We start from the raw sequence: 22,538 nt of genomic DNA, 5'->3' as shown, positions 1-22,538 counted from the left end.
GACTACAGCACTGTAATATAGTCCTGGTATACATAAATAATAAACAACAAGGGAAGTTTATGTCTGTTTGTGTTTTTTTCTGCTGGTATATCTTTCTCATATTATACGTAAAAAGTCGTCTATACTGTCAACATTTACACAATACACCAACTGTATATTCTTTACAGTGATGATGACTTTAAGGGCAAAGAACAATGCATGAATTACATTTTAAGCAATGTGCAAAAGTACAGTTCTGTGGTACTCAACGAGTGTTTTCATTTAATGCTGCTTTAAAATCGAGGGAAATAAAGGGAAACTCTAGCTGAATGCATTTAATAGCTAGATACTTAAACTATTTACATTTTGTATATAAAATATAAACCCCCCAAAACCCAACAGTACATGTAATAAATCTATTGTTTGTGAAACGAGCCATATAAACTAGCAGGATACTCGGTCAGTTTTCCCCATTTCTAAATAAAGTGAATACGCTTAAGGCTTAAAGCCTTGGAGTGGAAGGAACGAAAGTGATCTGGCGCCCCCTGTCGTCGAGCAGGGAAACAACAAGAACATAATGTTTTTTGTTTTTTTTTTACAGATTGGATGTACAGTCGCTCACAGACGTTTCTGCCCTCCAGCCTCTCTGTGTTTGTGAGACCTCACGTCCTGTCTTCTGCGAGCCCTGATTCGTCTTATCAGGCGCTTTGACCGGGCCGTGTGGTCCTGTGTGCCTGAAAATTCATGCTGCAAGCTTAATGTTACGTGTTGATATCGTCAAAAAAACAGCTGGATGCTACCCGGCTAGCGAGCGCTAGCAGAGCAGCCTCTGCGGGGATCGAGTCGGCGAAACAGGAGTGGGAGGATGGGTCGCTGCCTGGTAAGACAGCCTACCTAAGTTATTAAGCGAGAGTCGATGGTGTTCGGTGGTTTACAAAGAAGTAAATGCCGAGCTTTAAGCGGTCGCTGAGACTTAAACTGTCGTTGTGTGTGCAGTGATCAGAGAGGATGAGGAGTCGCAGTAACTCAGGAGTGCGGCTGGACGGCTATGCCCGGCTGGTCCAGGAGACTATCCTGTGCCATCAGGTGAGTCCAGACATACACCAGAGACGAGGCAGCGCAGTAAAGCTGGAGCACTTCCGCAAAGGTGGAGTGGAGTAAGGGCCCCTTTTTGCGCAATGTTACTGAGAAACGTTTGAATGAAGCAATAATTCAAGATCTAAATGTGGAAGCACTTATTTCAAAATGAAGTATGTTGCATACTGTGATTACAGTTACTGATGCGTTACTACCCGTGTACTAGTTTAGATGTTGCAGAATGTACGTGGTTGTATATGAAATACTTTCATACATTATTTCAGACACTATAGTCCATTTGAACGTTTAAGTCATGTAAACTTTAAACGAGACAACACCAGGACCCAGTGCTATGGATTTCAGTTATGCACATATCCTTGATTTCTCCTTCAGAAGCATGCTAGGTATGGACATGTTTTGTAGCCCATATAGGTTAAGGTTCAGCCAAAAGTGAGCTGCACAGAAATAAACAAAGTGTGGCCAAAGTTCAGGCACTGGAACAGGCTTAGGACTGGAAAGCTATGTACTGTTATCTACTGGCTCTTGAGCTCACATTGAGGCACCATCAACCGCTGTCTATGCTAAACTGTGACCCAGAGAGTACTCAGCTGATAGGAAACAGCATCAGCTTTCCAGGCATAGCATATACTGACACGTCGGGGTATATGTTTAGTGAGAGAGGAGGGGTGACACAATGATGTCTCAGGCTCCTCCAAATATAAACTGCAACTGCTGTATTATTATTATTGGGCACACATTAACTTTCAGTAACTTTCAGTCAAATGACTTTGATACATTTTAACAATTTCAGTTTGAATTGTAATCAGTGGGACAATGCTTTCATTCTATTTCAGCTCTGCTCATAGGAGATCACAATAACACATATAAGAATAATAGCTATGAATCTGTGATAGCCAAAGAAGAATCACGCCTCGTCGACTTAAAGTGTGTATTGGGTCCTGTCTGTGCGTTGTAGTCGCTGGTGGAGTGTTCAGCAGCTAGCTAAAAAGCTGCAGCTGTGTGTCTTGTCGTGGATCTTTCACACATGGATTATAGAAAAAAGCTCCTGCTCCTTCAAGCTTGACCGAAATTTGCACCAGCACACATGGATAAGTCAAATACTCTCTGGAGAAAAATGTTATGGTCAGATGAGACAAACATTGAGCTGTTTGGACACAATGGCAAGATGTATGTTTGGGAGAGTAAAGCTGAGGCTTTCAAACCTAAGAACACTTTACAAACTGTCAAGCATGGTGGTGGTAGCATCATGCTCTGTAGCTGTAATGCTGCTTATGATACTGGTACATTGCACAAAGTGGATGGAATAATGAAGGATGACTATCTTCAAATTTTTCAGCTTCACGCCAGATCAACAGCTAGGAAGTTGAAACTTGGACACAGTTGGGTTTTCCAACGGGACAATGATCCCAAACACACCAGAATTGGTTTTGGAATGGAGCTTCTGTAAAGGCCTTCCCAAAGCCCTGACCTCAGAAATGTTAAAGATTTGTGTTTGTGGTACAATCATTCAACTCTCAAAAAACAAAACAAAACCCTAAATCACAATTATGATCACATTCAGGCTCATGATGAGTGCAGGTAAACTATTGACCACAACTGTATCCTTCATACCACCCCTGTCTTTACTATTAGTTAACATGTCACATGTGTCTTGGTTTCAGAATCCAGTGACAGGACTTCTTCCTGCCAGTGCGCAGAAGAAGGATGCCTGGGTGAGGGATAATGTTTACAGTGTCCTGGCGGTGTGGGGGCTGGGAATGGCCTACCGGAAGAATGCAGACCGCGATGAAGACAAGGCCAAAGCTTATGAACTGGAGCAGGTGTGTTTGCAACATAAATAGAGCAAGTGAAAAAGGGGCCTGTGCATTCTTTCAGTTATGACGGGTTAAATATTTGAGGATAGCAATACTTGGTAAAACTTTAATGAATGTGGGCTTTAGTTAAGCTAAAGTATCACATTAGCTCAACATAAAATATTGTTTTACTCTTAAATAGCTTGAAGTGAAAGGGAATATAAAAGAATCACATTTGTTTTGGTCAGCACTGCGATCATAACGTTTTAGTAGGCTTTAGAAAGAAGAGGATTAAAGAAAGAGGAAAGGATTATTTCATTCTGACATAACATAGTGCACATGCTGAACATGCACAGGCTTTCACCCATACATACAACCTACAGTGCATGTACTGAGTGCCATCAATCAACAAGTAGCACTCTGCCCCTAATTATAGAGTAAGGTGTTATAATGTCTAACTTTAAAATCAGGCCAGCACTGATAAAAATTTCTGATTAAGATTCACTAAAAGAATTGCTAAAAATTATCTAATGTGTATGAAAAAAAAACCCCAATTCATAGTTCTGTTAGAATTTTTTAAGTACATTTTTAGCTCTTGCAACTTTGAGTCAGTGTTTAATAGTCCAAGCTGATAAATTTGCTAACCTGTTTGATACAATACAGCACATTGCAAAAGTCTCGAGCCCCCCTCCACGGGTTCTTGTGGGAAATGTGAGAATAAATACACAGAGCCACAAGAGATGATTGTAACTGTTTCCTTTCTAGCTTGCTAGAAATAGAAAGTAAATTGCATCACGGTGAGATTTTTGCCGTTTACTGATAGAGCTCTTTTTGTTTGCTGGCAGAGTGTGGTGAAACTGATGCAGGGGCTTCTGCAGTGCATGATGAGACAGGTAAGATATACCCTGGGTTTGAGTATTGGACTGCTGGGCAAACAAAACAAACAACTTGATGACGTCGCTTTGTACTGTGGAATTATTGACGTTGCTGATTAGCTTATGAAGAAACTCATTATAAACTTAGCTAAAGCTATAGACAAAAAACAATGAGTCTTTGGTCATGTGTTTCCAGGTGGCCAAGGTGGAGAAGTTCAAACACACCCAGAGTACAAAAGATTGCTTGCATGCCAAATATGATACTCCCACTTGTGCCACAGTGGTCAGGGATGATCAGTGGGGTCATCTCCAGGTGGACGCCACCTCGATTTACCTGCTGATGCTGGCACAGATGACAGCCTCAGGTACAATAGTGATGCAGACTGCTTTTTTTATGTATATATATCATTTTTGCCTTTTCTTTGCCTTGGTGTTGTAACATCATGTAAAGAATGCGTTTTCCTTTGTTAAAACAGAACTGAACATAGTTGTTATCTTATCCCGCAGGTCTTCGTATCATTTCCAACCTGGACGAGGTAGCCTTCATCCAAAACTTGGTCTTCTACATAGAGGCTGCCTACAAAGTAGCGGTGGGTAATGTTTTTTAGAGGTCTTGTTTGGGTATGTGGTGTCTGGAGGGTGACATATGAGTAATTAAATGAAAAGACACAGAATAAAAGCTGCTCCCATAGTATGTGCATGTCGAGTCTTCTACTGTAACACGTCCAGATGTTTGGAAACACTTCTGGGTTTTGGACTGACTTCAGGGTAGTGTAACCACAGGTTTTTGAAACAATGAATGAAAGAAGAATTAGTAGTAAAAAGTCAGAGGTTTGTTTGTTTGTTTGTTTTGTTTCTGTTATCATAGTTTAATGATAAATTAGTGGAATAGGCTTTTCAGCGCCATGATGAGTTTCAGTACTGGAGAGTTGCTATAAAGAAATGAAGCCATGACCATTTTTACCACTGCAGGACTATGGAATGTGGGAACGAGGTGACAAGACTAACCAGGGCATTCCTGAGCTCAATGCCAGCTCTGTAGGAATGGCTAAGGTACAAAGGATATGTGTTATTTAATAATTATCAGCATTTATGATACACTGTACTGTCCATTCATGGATATAGGGATTAATCTGCGTATGCACGTTGCAGGCAGCGCTTGAGGCTATAGATGAGCTGGATCTGTTTGGTGCTCACGGAGGGCCGAAGTCAGTAATCCATGTGTTGCCTGATGAAGTCGAACACTGTCAGGTATCATTTTTAATTAGCCTTTAGCTATGGTAGCATCACCTCTGTTTGTCTTTCTTGTATTCAGCATGCTGTTTTTCCCCTTCAGTCTATTCTGTGCTCCATGCTGCCAAGAGCTTCAACTTCAAAGGAAATAGATGCTGGTCTTCTGTCCATTACTTCTTTCCCTGCGTTTGCTGTGGAGGATGCTGACCTGGTGGCCGTGACGAAGTCAGAGATCATAAGCAAACTGCAGGTGAACTCAAAGCATAAGCAAGCAGGACATTTCTGCAAAGGAAAAGTATATAGTTTGGTATTTTAACCTGCGCTCTTTAAATTCTACTCTTTGCTTTATTTCAGGGTCGCTATGGCTGCTGTCGCTTTATCAGGGACGGATATCGTTGTCCCAAAGAGGTGATATATTCTAGTATTAAGGCTCATGGGACATGTAAATGCATTACAGCAGTGAACCCAGGGAGGAGGTGCTCTTTTTTAGTGAAGAGTATAGATGTTTATGTTTTTTTTGCAGGAAAGCTTATGTAAGCTCTTGATCTTTCTCTCTAGGATCCATCTCGGCTGCATTATGATCCTGCTGAGCTGAAGCTTTTTGAGAATATCGAGTGTGAGTGGCCTGTGTTTTGGACTTACCTCATCCTGGATGGTATTTTTGCTGGTGATCAAGTTCAGGTAAAGCAACCAAAGACACTGGTTCATATGCACTTTCTGCTGTACTCACACAATCATTGAGTCATTTTGGATATGGCTTTTTTAACAATAACAACAAATTTGCTTTTGTACAGGTGCAAGAGTACCGTGAAGCACTGGAGGGTGTTTTAATCAGAGGGAAGAATGGCATTAAGTTGGTGCCTGAACTTTATTCTGTTCCTCCTGACAAGGTATCCTAGACTCACGGAGAGCACAACATACAGTTAGTGCAGTTAGTACCTCTGTACACCACCATAGTATGGGTTATATTTTAAAATGAATGTGTGTTTTAAGAGTATTAACAAAAGTATTGCATTAGCTATGTAGGAATTACAGCCATTTTTAAACATGGTCCCACATTTTGACAGATATATGCACCCTTTCTCATAGTAAGGGCTACATTATTGTGTCATGGTCTGACTTAATCCACCTTTCATTGCTTTGTTTTGTTAGACTGGTAATTTTTTAAAGCGGTCTTGAGCAGTAATTCTCTAAGCTTTCTGAAGATCTTTCGAAGTTTGTCTTTGGTCATTGGCATCCTCTTTTTCAGTCCAGTCCTCATACCTGACCATTTTCAGAGAAATGCTTTTTATGGTTTGTTGTTACTGACCTGTGAATCGTTCTGGCATAAAAAGGCAAATAACTCAAGGGATGAACCTGTGTTGTATCAACACATAACAGACAACTTGGCAAAAAAAAAGAAAGATAAATTATATCTTGAAGCATTTTGTTACTATCTGGGGAGGACGAAAGAAGCTTATTAGAAATGTACAAACTCTTTTTTTTTGTCTACTATATTTCTTTGGCATATATTTCAATTAAATCACTGCACCTTTTTCCCATTTTCCTAGTGAAATATACAAAATGATGGGGGACTCAAGATTGTGCTGTAAATTAGTCTAAAGAAACTTAATCAAAGATACAAAATTGAGTCTTTCATGAAGAATACTTTTAAAATGTCTGTTGTAATATGACACATATGCCATAGGAGCAGCTTTTACATGTGCAATGCTATTGTAGTGTATTATTTTATATTTTTTCAGTATGAAGTTTAACCATAATTAGTTGCATTGTCCTCTAAAAATCAAAAGGTAAAAAAATGGTTGTGCCAAAAAAATGTTTTATTTATTATTTATATATTTACTATTTGTTCTATTCTCGTTTCACAAAATAGTTTGTAGAAGTCATTAAACTTTGTTTAATGACAAATTTTAGACAAGTGAAAAATTAGCTAACTAATGATGGTTTAGCGCTAATTAGGGAACATTAGCATACTAGCATTTGCTAATTAGCTAATTGCTGCGGTTAATACTCTTTTCCCTGTTTTTGTCATCATCTATATTCTATAAAGTTGTAGTTTTGTTCACCTAAGGGTTATTTTTGCTAATTTTACTCATACATTGTCAATCTGTTGGGTAGAAATATTAGCTCCAGACTGTGTCTGCTCCCTGCTGTTCTGTTTACCTGTTGTGACAAAGACAGGGACTGTTTCAGTGTATATATCTGTTTATTAAGATACCAAAAAAAATGTAACTCTTGCAGGTTGAGGAGGAGTATAGCAATCCTCACTCAGTAGACAGGGTAGCCATGGGTCAGCTGCCACACATGTGGGGACAGTCACTCTACATCTTGGGGTGCCTTCTGGCTGAGGTAGGTCCTGAGCTACACACTACCTTAAATGTTAGTTAGCCACAAGGCAACTGTTTGTTATCGATATGTGTATGGCAGACAAATTGGGAATAATGCAGTATTCTAACAGACTTTTAATACACAAAAACCACCTCACTTTTTATACGCATAAGCATTCAACGAATGTTATAAATCTTCTGCTTCGTCTTGCCTTTTCTTTTCGGATTAAGGGTTTTTTAGCACCAGGAGAGATAGATCCGCTCAACAGGAGATTCTCTACAAGCTTCAAACCAGATGTTGTGGTACAAGGTTGGTGATTAATTTGTAGGAAACAACTGATATGGGCTGAGAGTTAAAGTCTGGTACATTAAGTAAGATATTAACTAAACACTGCTTTGAAAATAGAGGGACTTTCAGCTTCAGTAACCAATGTCACATTTCTGAAATTAGTCATTTCTGATGCTCTAAAGTCAGCATATTTTTTGTACACACCAATGCACCAATGTGCACACCAATTCATACAAGCACTTTTTTATGCTTAAATGCTTTTTATCTAACACTCACACTCCAATAAATGCATCGGAGAGCAACTTGGGTTTAGTAACTTGCCCCAGGATATTTGGCATCCAGACTGGAGCAGCCAGATATTGAACTACCAATATTTTTAATATCTTTTAAAAATCTTTAAATATCTAAATTGCTTTTTATATGTTTGTTTTTTTTAGTTTGTGTTCTAGCAGAGTCAGAGGAGATCCAGGAGTTGTTAAGAGATCTGGGGATCGAGGTACAGACGATGGCAGAAGTTCTGCCCATCAGGGTCATGCCAGCTCGCATCCTGAGCCATGTCTATGTTAGACTGGGTAAACGAGCACTCTTTTCCTTACAGTGTACAGCTGTGCATGTGAGTTCATATTAAAATAAATAAGAGTACCATCTGGTGTCTCTGCCACAGGGAACAGCAAGAAGCTGAATCTGAGTGGGCGGCCGTACAGACACATTGGTGTCCTGGGAACATCCAAATTCTACGAGATCCGAAATCGCTCTTACATATTCACCCCTCAGGTAAAACTAGGGCATGTTGTGACCTTGTTATGTTAGCTACATTAACATTAATAATTGAACAATAAATATTTGAATTTCTTTATTTCTGCTTGGGCCCCCTTTGTTCAGTTTCTGGATCTGCACCATTTCTATCTGGCTCTGGACAACCAGATGATTGTGGAGATGTTACGGACCGAACTGGCCTATCTCTCTTGTTGCTGGAGGATGACAGGGCGGCCCACGCTCACATTCCCAATCACCCGTAGCATGCTGGGTAATAACCAAAGCATATCAGTCTGTAATTGTTCTACATAATATAATTAATAATGTACTGTATTTTTTAGCTAATATAAAAAATAAACTTAGATGTTTAGACTGCATGTTCAAACAGGAGATGTCACTGCTGAACACATGAACTGTGAGTAGCTCCTAATTTTTTACCTGATGAATGTCCATCTTTTTTCTGTCTAGATGAAGATGGAGAAACAATTGATTCATGTATCCTGTCAACTCTAAGGAAACTACAGGATGGCTATTTTGCTGGAGCGAGGTTTGTTTCCCTCTATAGCTTAAAACAACAGATGATGTGACTTTTGTATAAAGTTTGTGTCTGAGTACTTTGGCTGACCACTACAGGGTGCAGATGTCAGACGTCTCCAGTGTCCAGACCACTTCTTTTCACACTCGTCTCAGCTTCCTGGATGAAGAGAATGATGACATATTGCTTGAGGATGGAGGCGATGATGATGATGGATATGGAGAGGAGTATAATATCTGTCGTCCCTCGGGTAATTACTTATTGTCCAAGACTGTACAGCAGTTGAGTGGCACGATTAATTTGTCCTGTGTGTAAACATGGTTCAATTCGATTTAACTCTAGAGGACTCAGAAGATGTATTTGACCAGTACCTCACCCAGCTCCTTCACAGCACCACTACCAAGTGCCATCTTCCTCCCATCCAGAGGGGGCAGCACCATGTCTTCAGTCCAGAACATACCACAAGAGACATCCTGTCTTTTATGGCGCAGGTCCAGGGCTTGAACGTTCCCAGTGAGTTTCTCAACAATGTAATGACCATGCTAGTTTTCATGCTAGTGCAGATACACTAACCATAGTGTGTATTTAAAAGATGGATGTGGTCACCACAATGTCACCAATTGTTTTGTGAAGCCTTGTCTTGAGCGTTTTGGTTGTTTTGTTTATTTGAGACAAGCATGGTGTCAGTGTGACTGAAAATGTTTGCTGAGGTCACACATTAAGCAAGGACTTGTGTAATTTTCTTGTGAACGTCATTTCAATTAGTTCAATTGTTTTTCGCCCCCTGCTGGCCATTAGAAGGACAGGCAGGTTTATGGCACACGAGCACTGGCTTCACCCTCCTAGCAAAGCCATCTTTTATAAGCAGTCTGTAATGATATAATAATACTGATGTTAGATTTTTTTGACATCAAAGTAACAAATCTTGTCAAAACACTAAGCCATTGTCAAGCCTGTCAAACCTGCACAGGTCTGGTCTACCTCCTGAACCCAAGGGACAAGTCATCACAGTGCAAGCTGTTACTGCAGTAAAAACTGTGATTGAAGGAATTTTCTAATAATAATCCAGTAATAATCAAAGGTGTCCTCCCTGTTTAACAGCAAAGCAGAGACCTTAAAAGGCATTTTTTGTAATAAGCTGCCAGTGTGTTAAAAAGCAGAGACTCTCTTTTTAATGCTCCATTTTAATGACACGTATTTTCAGAGTCTTCCATGTATCTGCCTGTGACTCCGGTCAAGAGCAAACATCGCAAATCTCTCAACCTTCTTGATGTTCCTCATCCTCAGCATGGCCCACAGGCGAAACAGCACAAGGTAGGCACAGCACATCCTTCCACCAGCAAACTCATTTCTCTCATGACTTCAGTATTGCTATGAGTACATTTGTCTAACCCTGGCACTTTTCCTTTACTAGCCACACTCTGCTGCTGATCTTCATCTGCCGCGAGACTCTCAGGGCAACACAGACTTTGCAGCATTGGTCAGGCAGCTAAAAGAATGCCCCACTCTTCAGGACCAGGCTGACATCCTCTACATTCTCTATGTGATGAAGTATGATCATCAAGACAAAAGTAGAGCAAACATTTGATTAAAAAATGCTGCTTTTGTAATTGCCCATCGTGTGTTTTTGTTCTCTTGAGCAGAGGAGCTGATTGGCTGGTGGAGTTGTCAGGTCCTGGGCAGGATGGGGTCAGTGTGCGATCACTGTTGGAGGAGCTGTACGTAGAAGCCGGAGCCTGCAAAGAGTGGGGGCTCATTAGGTACATCTCTGGAATACTGCGCAAGAGGGTGGAGGTCCTCGCTGAGGTCAGTGTCTTAGGAAAAAGGTGGCTTAGCACCTGGTTAGAGATTATTTTAAACTAAGTGTGTCAGCAACTTGCAGCAGAGATTATGTGCTTGACTTGGACACCTAAGTAGTAAGACAGCACTACCACCAACAGCATGATGATGCCATTCCACATGTAGCCACAAATTGACCTTACAAACATATATCATAAATCATGTATACTTATATATTCAGTCTTTAGCCATGTCATTGGTATCTTCCACGTGGATCAGTCACTGTGATCAGATATCTGGACTCTGTTCTGATCCAGTGTTGTTGAATCATTGCTGTCTGTTTGTTGACCTACCCTATTCCTCCTGCAACAAACAGCTTCAGTCACTCACTCATGCTGCAAGTAAGATTTAGGAAGTTCCTAATAGGTGTGTTTTGAACAGGATCAACAGTGTCCATGGCCATTTATTAATAATTCATTCCACATGTATTTGTCCTTTCTGCAGGCCTGCACAGATCTGATTTCCCATCACAAGCAGCTGACTGTAGGTCTACCTCCTCAACCCAGGGAAAGAGTGATCACAGTGTAAGCCGTTATTGCAGTAAAACAGTGTGGCTGAAGAAATGTTCCAATAATAATCCAAGGTCTCTGTCCTGATTCTTTTCAGCCCTCTTCCGCCAGATGAGTTAAACAACCTCATCTACGAAGCCAGTGGTCAGGACATCAGTGTAGCAGTGGTCACTCAGGTAAATCAGTCACCGTTTGGACTGTCTGATAATTCTTTCACACACCAATCTTACAGCCTTGAACTGTGTGTGTCTGTCATGTAGGAAATCATGGTGTATCTAGCCATGTATGTGCGCTCCCAGCCCGCTCTGTTCGGGGACATGCTCAGACTCAGGATAGGACTCATCATGCAAGTGATGGCCACTGAGTTAGCTCGCAGCCTGCACTGTTCTGGTAGGAAAAAACACCCAAACACAACGTACACATGCACATGCACATGCACGCATAACCGAGTGGTTGGGCAAAGGAATTAAGTCTGCAGAGTGTGCAATATGAAAAGCTTGAAATGTCTTTGTAGGGGAGGAGGCGTCAGAGAGTTTGATGAGCCTGAGTCCATTTGGCATGAAGAACCTACTGCATCACATCCTCAGTGGCAAAGAATTTGGGGTGGAGAGAAGCAGTGAGTTTTGTTGTTCCCTATGCATCCATCCCTCATCCGTCAGGAACAGCTGAACACCTTTGTAATAATCATGGTCATATATTTTGTTGTTCTCACACAGAGTCTATGTATTCTACACCAGATCAGGAACCTTGTTACTTAAAATGATTAATCAGGAAAAAATGTATTTGACTTCCCCTTAAACAATCCTGAATCTTTGATCTGTGACTCTTGTTTTTTTCCATCAGTGCGCCCAATCCAGTCTGCAGCCACTAGCCCTGCGATATCCATCCATGAACTAGGTCACACAGGAGCTACAAAGACTGAACGCACAGGAATACACAAGCTAAAGAGTGAGATAAAACAGGTGGGAATAATAGGACATAGAATTCTAAGTATTGTAATTTAAGTATATATATTTCATCTCCTTCAAGTGCCTTTTTATGTATCTATCTATCTATCTATCTATCTATCTATCTATCTGTGAGTATAATGACACTGTTCTTCTCTTTTTGCAGCTGGATGACTCTCGCCCTACAAGTGTGGGTTGACTTTAATAATATCTAGCATGTGACTTTTTCTGACCTTGGTCTAAATGACTAAATCAGTCTAAATCCATAGCTGGAGTGACTCTCATCCCATCCCATGACAGTAGGAGAACAAGACTTGGACTTCAGATAACTTTTCTGCAGTTTGATGAACCAGTCCAGACCTTCATTAAGCTGTTTTCCCCCCACCCCCATAACCCATCTTGTTATAGCATTTGGTCATGGATTGGCATGGTTTGTTTGTTAAAGGATTTCTGTTGTGATCAGCCCTGTCCAGCTATCGTTTTGCTTACAGCAGTCTTTCTCGTGTGCTGATTTTCGCAGCTCTGTTGTAATTTTTACCCATGCCCTTGCTCTGTGTGGCGCCAGCGCCATCATATTTGCAGTGCAACAGCCGTGTGAACCATCTCAAACTGTTCTCTGTCATCTGTCATCCATATCCATGTGTAGATCTTCAGTGGCGGTTTTTCCTTGAGTAGCAATGTCACATCTCCTCGCTCTACGGTAAACCATTTCACCTCGCCTGCTTCATGTCACCTTATTTGTTTTAAGGTTGCAATAGGAAGTATGTGTAGACCAAGCAAACTCCATTCGGATTTCATAGTTTACGTAGATATCTTACAGTTTACTCGTGGCTTTACTGATTTAAGGATGAGGATGCTGTTATTTTGTAATCTATTATTATTAACAACGGTTTTAATGAGAACACAATCTCTCACAAATGTACCCAACTAACAAGTATAGTGTGTTAGAGGTCGATTGATAACTTTCATCTATTTATAAATGATGAAACAGTACATATCAAGACAAGATTCCAAGTCTTTGCATTATGTTAAAAACAACGTTAAAACGTTTTTATTTGATGTCATATCAGCACGGGCTCTACTGTGGCCGAAGCCTGGGGTAGCTTGTGATCATAAATCTCTGGGTCTGGGAGACGTCTGCATTTATAATAGCTTGACAAAAATAACCCTGGGTGTGTTTATCATAATGAAGCAATGTGGCAGCTGTTGCAACATTATACAGTATCATTTCTGTTTGGAAGATAATTAGTAAAGGCACAAGCTATATTAGGCTGTTACTACGGCTACAACACTAGTTAGTAAGCTCTTTAGAGTATTTATCATTAACACCAATAATATAATAATAGCAGCCTTGTCCTTCAGCATATATACTAAAGTGCTTTTTTGCCAAGTTTGATGGAGTGTCAGTATGCATGGATAACTGCATGAAAGGTGGAAAAGCTATCATTTTGTGGTCTGGTGAGCCGAAAAAAAAAGTGCTCCAATATTTCAACCTTTTTTACATGTTTTGGCTCACTACAGCGGTGCAGTAGCCCTTCCACTCCCAGTGGAATGCTGTCCCCGGTGAGCACTTGTCCAGGAGACGCCCAGCTGCACTGGGAGGAGAGGCAAGGCCAGTGGCTGAGGAGACGCAGGCTAGATGGTGCCATCAACAGAGTACCTATGGGTTTCTACCAAAAGGTGTGGAAGATCCTGCAGAAGTGCCACGGTCTGTCCATCGACGGATACGTGTTACCCTCTTCTACCACAAGAGAGGTAGATACTCGCAGACCTGCTGCAGATTTGGTCTTCTTGCATATGTGTGTGTTTAAATTCTGTGTTTTCTGTTTAGATGACAGCAGGAGAAATTAAGTTTGCAGTGCAGGTTGAATCTGTGCTGAACCACGTCCCTCAGCCAGAGTACCGGCAGCTGCTAGTGGAGACTGTGATGGTTGTGGGCCTGATAGCGGACGTAGACGTGGACATCATCGGCGGCATCATCCACGTGGATCGCGTCTTGCATTTGGCCAATGACCTTTTCCTCAGTGACCAGGTACTAACAGAGAAAGGTTTTTGGTCTGTTGCAAGTATTCGTTCACTGGGCTTCACGCTGCATTACCTCTTCATCTTTAGAAATCCCACGGCGCCAGTGAGTATTTCCTTGAGAAGGACCCAGCAACCGGAATCTGCAACTTTTTCTACGACAGCGCTCCTAGTGGTAGCTATGGCACCATGACCTATCTCTCCAAAGCAGCAGTCACTTACGTCCAGGACTTCCTGCCAAGTTCCAGCTGCCTGATGCAGTGAATAGGCAGACTGGTGTGTTTTATTAACAGACTCTATAAACACCCGAAGAGGCATGTTTCATAAAACTAACTTCCCGTTATCACCTCATACTGTTCATGCGGTGCTTGTAAGTATACTCTTTAATAAGCTGTGAAGCGCTCATATAACTGATCTAACATCGTAGCCTTAGCTGCCAGTGCAGACCTCTGTATTTCAGTTTATTTCGTCTTTGTGAGTCTAGACCGTAAACCTATTTATTTTGTGAACGTGCTGCTCAGACGTATGTTTATGACACTTACAATCTTACTCTTGTCTGTCTTGTAATTTATCGTATGTTACAGTTCTATTCAGGCTCAGCATTTACCAGAGGAATGTCAATCATATGTGCACTACTTATTCCTCATAAATCAAATCCATTTCTGCTGTTATTATCTATTTTTTACTTAGTAACATCGTAATTTATTGTTCTGCTGTAATTAATGAGATAATTCCCCAGATATGTGGGAAAAACAAGTAAAATTTACAACTTGTGGCCCCAGATTAGCTTTTCACTCACACATGACCACGTTCATAACAACACATGTATTTATTTTTAAGTGTGATAGTTTCCATGTTCTTTATTATTTTGTTTTCATTGCAGCCAAATATGTTTTAGTACTAACAATACTCTGTTTGGGAACAGTTTTTTTTTTAATCTGTGTTGTGTGTATAAAGAATAAAAATCTGTCTATTTCTGCAAATCTCCAGGGTTATGCTACTGATATGTCTGGTCAACTTTACCTCAACATATACTAAAGGTTTGTTCATTTAGTGTGAAATAAAGAAAGAAAAAAAAGCTTTCATGTGTCTTTTTTAATATGCACATCCATTTTCTTGTTTCACAGAAAGGACTGCAATGTAGTAATTAATTTACAGCAAAAGTAAGTTAACGACTACCCAACAGGTGGAAGTTGGCCAGGTGTTTTCCTTGGCATAGACTAGCAGTGGGTGTCTAGTCTGTTTTCCCAGCTGCTGAAATTATAGTAGGCCTCTTTTTGCTGACGTTTCTATCTGCAATAGTAGCGCAGTAGAGTAACCACATGTGCAGTTAATGATGGCTCAGTGTCACTGTTTCTTTTCAAGATACAATTTAAAATAGGTTGTTTGCTAATTTCTCTATTATGTGTAAACACAACACCGGTTTGTTAATTCAGTTAGGTGCCTTTTTTATGCTTTAGTGATTCATAGATGAGTGTTAAATACCTTAAATTTAAAAAAGCATTCCTCTGAAAATGGTCAGGTAAAAAAAAAAAGTTAATGTGAAAAAGCAGCTAATGTCCAAAGAAAAATGGAAAGATCTTCAGAAAGCCCAGAGAACTATTTCTCAAGACCACTTTAAAAATCACAAGACAGTGTGGCTCATTGGACGCAAAATAGGACTTCTCCACATTGCTGTGACTTTATCAAGAAGTGAAGTACAATCGCTTTGAACCAACTCACTACTATAAAAACCAACTCACAGTTGTCTACAGTTTGAATTTTTGCATGACATGATCATGAAATAAGATGAAAAATACTTTATTTAGTCCACAGCTGTGCTCACCACAACAGTACCCTGGGACTTTACTCCTTCCCCACATCAAGATCCTTTCCCAGGAACAGGTCGCACAGTTGTCCTCTGGTCCTATTCACATTCAGAAACAGTTGATTTTCCCAAGACAACACCACAAAATCATCCACTAGTGCTCTGTACTCCTCCTGCCCAACACTACTACATTCAACCACTGCATAATCAGAGTATTTCTGCAGGTGGTATGACCCAGAGTTGTGCTAAAACTCTGAGATACAAGGTGAACAGAAATGGAGACAGCACAATCTGCAGCTACTGTACTGCTGACAAACTCCAGGCTTTAATGTGGGACTCTTATTTAAAGCCTAAAGTCTGCGTGCATGAAGTCTATACTAATGTTAGTGTTTGCTTTAAACTTTGGTGAAAAACAGTATTTAAGCTGTGCTCAGTAATATAGTTAATCAATTCAGTAAGTTATATCAAGCAAATGTTCTGCAACCTTGGCAGAGGCTATCTGCAATCTGAAGGCTGTGGTCTACAGCAGCGGTCCCCAACCCCCGGGCCTCGGACCGGTACCGGTCCGTGAGTCGTTTGGTACCGGGCCGCGAGAGTTGAGGCTCAGGTGTGAAATGTATGATTTTCAGGGTTTTTATCGTTTTTCAGCGTTATTTTGTTATCGTTTTTATCGCTTACTCGGTTTTCCTGGGTCTTTTCACGTGTGTTATGAATAAATTTTCTTTTTTTCGGTACCGGTACTAGTTTTATTTTGTTGTATTTATCCGCGACACCTTAAAGGCCGGTCCGTGAAAATATTGTCGGGCATAAACCGGTCCGTGGCGCAAAAAAGGTTGGAGACCGCTGGTCTACAGGACACAGGCAGTGGAAGCTCCCAGGAGTGTTAGCATATCCAAACACGGAATCTGTGACAGCTGCAGGCAATAGGCACTCAACCACATCTGGAAAGCTGGAAAGTGCTGTACTATGCAATGTTCATCGACATAAATGATAGAAACAGTCACAAGTGCACAAATACACACAGCTACTCACACACCTGTACAGCAGGCCTGGTCATGAGTTAGCCTTCATTGCAGCCACACTTAAAAGAGCCAAAACATGTTGCAGCAGCTCAGCTAAATCTACATTTAGACAGAAGATAAAAGCTGATCATGTCCCACACTGCTCTGAATCAAACTGGAATCTGAAATCTCATTGATGTGTCTCCATGCTTGCCTGCTGTTGTGGTTTGTAACAAACAAGCCATAGCAAAGATGTTTGCTCGCTTCCTCTTCAGTTTTCCCACACTAACAATTTTCTGCACATGTGCCCTTTCTTTGCATATGTTTATGTCCACTGGTAGCCTTCAAAGGTTATGGGGTATCAGGGAGCAGACATAAACACATAAAACATGTTAAGGAGCTTCCCTGAGGTGCTGTAACATGCCTCAGTGCACACTGTTGTGTAATCAGAAAGAGCCCGAGGGCATCTAGAGAGGAAGAAAAACAACAACTGTTCACTGGTCATCGAGCAGCAAAACTCCAGGTCAGCAGTGTCACCGAGTCCTGGTTTGGGCCTGGCCAGAACTTTGAATTTAGTGGGAGTAGGAACACATCTGGGAACAGCCTTCATTGTTTAGGGTGTCAGTTCTGTATAACAGAAGAACTGATATAACTAAAAAAAACTACATTAAAGATTAAGGGAGACTTATTGTGCTAATTTCCAACTCTATAAAAATCCTCATGGACTACTAGATCATGATTACATGATTCACGTTTGACAGTAATTCTTTGTACTGAACTTTGGTGCAACCCGTGCACATTCACTCTCTATAACAAGCTTTTATATCACCCTCCAAGTCAACTTCCTTTTGAGCAACTTCTCTTAGCAAACAGAAGGTTTGAACAGCGCCTCGAGGCAACTGTTGTTGTGATTTGGCGTTATATAAATAAAATTGAATTGAACAGCAGGGTAGTGTAGCTGCTGATGCATTTTGGCATCATAAAGATCTAAGACTCAAAGTGTGCATGTCCAGAACCATATTCATTTTTCAAAACAGTCCCATCTTTTATTAGAGACTTACAAAATTGTCCTAGTCATATGCAGGCCCGATTTGAATATAAGACATAAGTCAGACCATCTCAGACCTACTAAGTTTGCTATTTTGCAGCTTTTAACCTTTTACTAGGAACTTGAAATGCTTGCACACGGCAAATTTCACAACCCTAGAGAGTTACTGGAGGATATTACAAGACTGTTACCTTTTATCTTTCCTAAAAAAAAAAGGTCATTGTTAAGATGCAAATCAAGTAACTGTTTACGATTCCTTGCCAGATAAAGCGTTAATTGAAAATATAAATATTGTATTACAAATTGCTATATTCATATAGCTATTTTCTTAAAGTTGCAAAGTGCTTCATAACTGAAATTTTGTAAAACATTAAAAAAACAAGAAAAAGTGAAAAACATTTGTAAAAAAAAAAAAATCTTTTTGATTCCAATAAAAAATAAAATAAAAAATAAAAACGTTACCAGGATGAGATGTGATAAAACAAACAAACAAAACAAACAAACAAACATTGGGAATTGAATAACATTTGTGCAAAATGTTAACTCACTGCAGCTCGTGGACATTTCTGACTGTTTGCAAAAACCCACGAGCAAAAACAACAAATCCACCTATACCCAACCTCATACCGGTGTAATGACATAATTTCCCCGAAAGATGGCAGCATAACAGTGCTACTGTGATGTAAAGGTTTTCGCTAACTGCTACCAGAGACTGGTCTGATAAGCACACTACAAATCCCATGTCACTGGTATCTGAAAAGATCTATGGCCTGTGTCCCTGTTCTTCTTCACCAACATTAGCTTTTTTGTGTGTTGTTTGCTTCTAAAATGCAGTTGAACGCTGCTCTGTCGACACAGTTGTGCTGCTTTCAAATACTGTGTGTAAAATCTGTCAAATTACCGTGGTGCGTTCAAGCGCTCTCCTTTTATCATATAATTGCTTCAAATTTAAGCAAGTATAATAATAATAATAATAATAATTTATTATAATTATAATTATGATGATAAAAATACACACTCCTTATTTTTTCTATAATTATAGTTGTTGGAATTGATATTTCTTATATTGTCATTTGTGCTAAAATATATAGATATATAATCATTGCCTTTATGTGTCCTAATATGGCTATCATTATGAAGAAAAGGCCGGACAGTCAGAGGATTTATTTTCAACCATCTAACATTTCCTTTATCTGTGTCTGTGCTGACAAAATGTGCTTTCTTTATTTAGAGTGCAGCTTAGTGCAGAGACGAGCTATGTTATACATTTGGAATGGACCATGTTCTGTTTCTTGAGGTGCAAGACTTCACACCTTTAAATGTTCATTTGAGATATGACCAATTGCAAGTCCCTGTTTTTATGTTTAGCAAGACGCTTACTTCTGCTTTTCTGCATACCTCATACACACAGTTTAAGTTCATTGAAAGGTCATATGTCTATGTATGGTATGGCTGGAAACACACACACACATACATGCACCTACACACACAGAATACAGACACTGATGTTGTTCAGATATGACTGCTTAAGAATGTAACGTGTATTTGTAATTGCATATTCATGAATGATTGCTTGTTGACAATAAAAAGGGCTGTAGCGAAGGAATCAGTCGAAGTTGGCTAAGGACAGGTGAAGGCCTGGGCTGACTTCCCTCGCGAGCCACAAAGACAACAGAGCTCTGTCTTGCCTTGTTTTGTCGTGCAGTTATTGAGTGTCTCGTCTTCCAGCGGGGTTTGTGCCTAGATAAACCCAACAATAGTTATTTAGACCAACTAGTAAATGAAGAGAAAATGTGTGTATACAACTGATGCCAAAGCAGTTTCTAGCGTACTCTCAATCTCTGGACTCTGGTGGAGACAAGAATACATTTAACTAAACATCTTATAGTTTTGGACAAATAATTTAGGGACCTCCCACTGGACACTTATATTTTACAATTTAAGAAATAATAATAAAAAACCATCAAATCATACTGATTACTTAACAGCGCTCATATAACTTTTACATAGTATTATAGTGTGCCAAGGTGACATTTAACGACAACATAACCAATGTTCCCTCTAATTTTTTATGTGTCTGAGCGAACACACAAACTCCCTGAGCGATCCAGTGGACCACTGTGAGCGACATCAGATGTGTGCACTGTGGTCACGCCAGCATCGAATCCATCCAAGTTACATGGTTTATTAAAATAATCAAATTACAGTATTTACATTTATGTTAGACTACTTTTAATAAACTGTTTTATCCCACTTACAATGAAAATTTAAAAACATCTTGTTCATGACCTGTGTAGTATGTTAACACTATTAGAAGTAAAAATAACTTGAACTCCAATTTTGAAAACACAACTTTTTTTTTTTTTTTTGCTCTGACTTGTATTATGAGTCTGTGGTCTGGGAGAGAGTCCTGTAACTCTCTGTCTGCAAAATACAGTATGTAATGACCAATGCTGGGCAATTAATTATATAGTTACTTCTTCAAAAAAGTAACTCAGTTTTGCAAACAACAAAGTTTTTTGCAGCTGTTTGTCTAAACATGCAGCCAAGGCGTTTTTTAAATAAACATTTCAAACTATTTACAGAACAATCAGCTGTTCTGCATCAAATCTGATGCCACACAAATCATTTGTGCCACTCCAAAAAATAATTTATGTCCACTATGAGATAAAGGAGAACAACAGCCTGATACCTGCAGGCCTGCCAACAGGAGATGTATCACTGCTGTAACACCTGTAACATTCAGCAGTCGCCTCATTGTTCTGACGCACACAACAAAACTATTGACTACACTACACACTAACTACACAAGATTTGCGCTAAACATCGCAAATCTCTCACATCTCAAAACACCGCCGTCACTCCTAAAACTTCCCGCTCCCTAAACAACTAAATGCCATGTTGCCATATCATTTTTTGATTGGTTGACATGGTACATTTTTCGACCAATAGGACAGGGTGGGGGATGTTTTGCTCACATACGGGGAGCGCTTTCGAGGTTTTCCTTATAAAACGCCGTTTTTACCGTTTCTTCCCACAGTAAATATAAACAATGATAATATTCAGGAAGAAAACCAAACATTGCATATAATTTTATCATAACTCTGGTTTGTGGCCTATCAACACAATTTAAAAACTGGTATAAAGTCCACACTTTTTCCGTCAGTTGTTCCGTCTGTCCTGCTCACATCTCCAATGGTTGTACACGTTGTCATTAACGTGGCTTCACTCCACATCAGCCACGCCGCTTTGCTAGCTAAAACACCGGTGTCGGCACATAAGGACGCTGTCATAGCCAGTCAACAACGTTGATTAGCTGCGTATATACGAATGTGAATCGCATCATTGGCTGGACTATGGGATAAGGTGGCATCGTTCTAACCCCATACGGGAGCAGCCAGTGACTTACTGACTAACACTGCAAAGTTTTAATCTTAATTTCAATTCTGGTTAGATTTTATTTTGTGCGCAACACAGATTTTCTGTGCGCAGAGACCGTGCCAGTAGTGCGCAATTGCGCACGCGCGCAGCTTAGAGGGAACATTGAACATAACCATTAGAAAAAAACCCCACACTAACAAAACTGAAACACAAATTGTTTAAAAATGTTTGTATCATAAATTTATAAGGTTGCTTTGGAGGAGCCCAGCCAAAAATAGTCTGTTAATCAAACAAATAAGGACATTGTAGCTATAAAAACAACTGTTTTTTTTCTTACTCTAACAATATTGAAAAATGTCAGTCTTGAAGGTGAACAATGAGACCTGCTAATTTATTACAGGTGGACACTATTAAATCTGTCTTAATTTAAATTTGGGGTGTGGTACTAGCTCCTTTCAGCATTTCATTTTGTGACATAGCCAGGAGCCAGTGTCATTCCAGTGAGCATGAGTGAATAATTTAAACATGTAGGCAGTAACAATGTTCCAATCCCTCATAGAGACACAAACTACTCGCCCATCAGAGCTTCATGTTTTGGGCCTTGTGCTCAGCAAAGTCCCAAATCCTTCCGGTATACTCAACATGCTCTCTTTTCAACTTTTTAGTTTTCTTGCTAAATATAATCTAATGTGCTGCTGCACTGGTAAACCTTAAGACACTCGCAGGAAAACATTTCAAAGGTGACGTCAACAAGTTCACATCCATTTTCTACAAGTGACAGGGAGCAAAGTCAGGAATTAGAAGTAATATATTTCTGTGCATTCCCACCCACAGCCAAAACTTTCCAGTAAAGGTGCTTGTAATCTGTCCACTTTAATGCAGTAACACAAGTACCACAGTCAAGACATCTCGGTTCCTTTTATCTCCTGGTCCCTGGAGTATTATCAATCCAGTCAAATGTGTATTATTAACACATCAGTGGAGATTTGAAATCTCTGAGGCCTGCTCTAGAGTGACCATCAAGACTTTCTAATTAGTGCTGTGTGTTACTGAAAAATTTAGTATTGATACCACACCACATAAAAACAGCCAATAATGC

The 22,538-nt window shown here is 40.0% G+C and overlaps 1 protein-coding gene across 3 annotated transcripts; it reads left to right on the top strand.

The window, feature by feature from the left end:
• Nucleotides 1-565: 565 nt before the first annotated feature.
• Nucleotides 566-15,285, top strand: LOC146393958 (phosphorylase b kinase regulatory subunit alpha, liver isoform). 3 transcript variants are annotated; one of them, XM_084927085.1, is made up of 33 exons: nt 566-859; nt 976-1,065; nt 2,739-2,897; nt 3,716-3,763; nt 3,942-4,110; nt 4,253-4,335; nt 4,718-4,798; nt 4,898-4,996; nt 5,082-5,228; nt 5,333-5,386; nt 5,537-5,659; nt 5,773-5,868; nt 7,220-7,327; nt 7,537-7,615; nt 8,032-8,166; nt 8,259-8,368; nt 8,477-8,621; nt 8,819-8,897; nt 8,984-9,135; nt 9,228-9,398; nt 10,090-10,199; nt 10,300-10,436; nt 10,529-10,691; nt 11,169-11,248; nt 11,331-11,409; nt 11,494-11,623; nt 11,748-11,849; nt 12,077-12,195; nt 12,347-12,370; nt 12,827-12,880; nt 13,702-13,935; nt 14,012-14,212; nt 14,293-15,285. In XM_084927085.1, the coding sequence occupies exons 2-33, from the start codon at nt 988-990 to the stop codon at nt 14,464-14,466; spliced, it is 3,723 nt and encodes a 1,240-aa protein (XP_084783211.1). In that variant the 5' UTR covers nt 566-859; nt 976-987; the 3' UTR covers nt 14,467-15,285. The 3 variants fall into 3 exon arrangements, with proteins under 3 accessions (XP_084783211.1, XP_084783296.1, XP_084783342.1); XM_084927170.1 differs by lacking the exon at nt 12,347-12,370; XM_084927216.1 differs by lacking the exon at nt 12,827-12,880.
• The last annotated feature ends 7,253 nt before the right edge of the window (nt 15,286-22,538 follow it).

This window comes from Perissodus microlepis, chromosome 1 (assembly GCF_051167445.1).
Source record: "Perissodus microlepis isolate ML-2025 ecotype Zambia chromosome 1, ASM5116744v1, whole genome shotgun sequence".
Taxonomy (NCBI): Eukaryota; Metazoa; Chordata; class Actinopteri; order Cichliformes; family Cichlidae; genus Perissodus; species Perissodus microlepis.
This window is presented reverse-complemented; position numbering and strand designations above follow the sequence as displayed.

Bases quoted from the DNA above. Each gene is read 5' to 3' on its own strand.
- LOC146393958 (XM_084927085.1), top strand. From the start codon at position 988: ATGAGGAGTCGCAGTAACTCAGGAGTGCGGCTGGACGGCTATGCCCGG. The intron at 3,764-3,941 runs GTAAGATATACC...ATGTGTTTCCAG, and splicing joins TGCAGTGCATGATGAGACAG to GTGGCCAAGGTGGAGAAGTT. The intron at 8,167-8,258 runs GTAAACGAGCAC...TCTCTGCCACAG, and splicing joins CCATGTCTATGTTAGACTGG to GGAACAGCAAGAAGCTGAAT.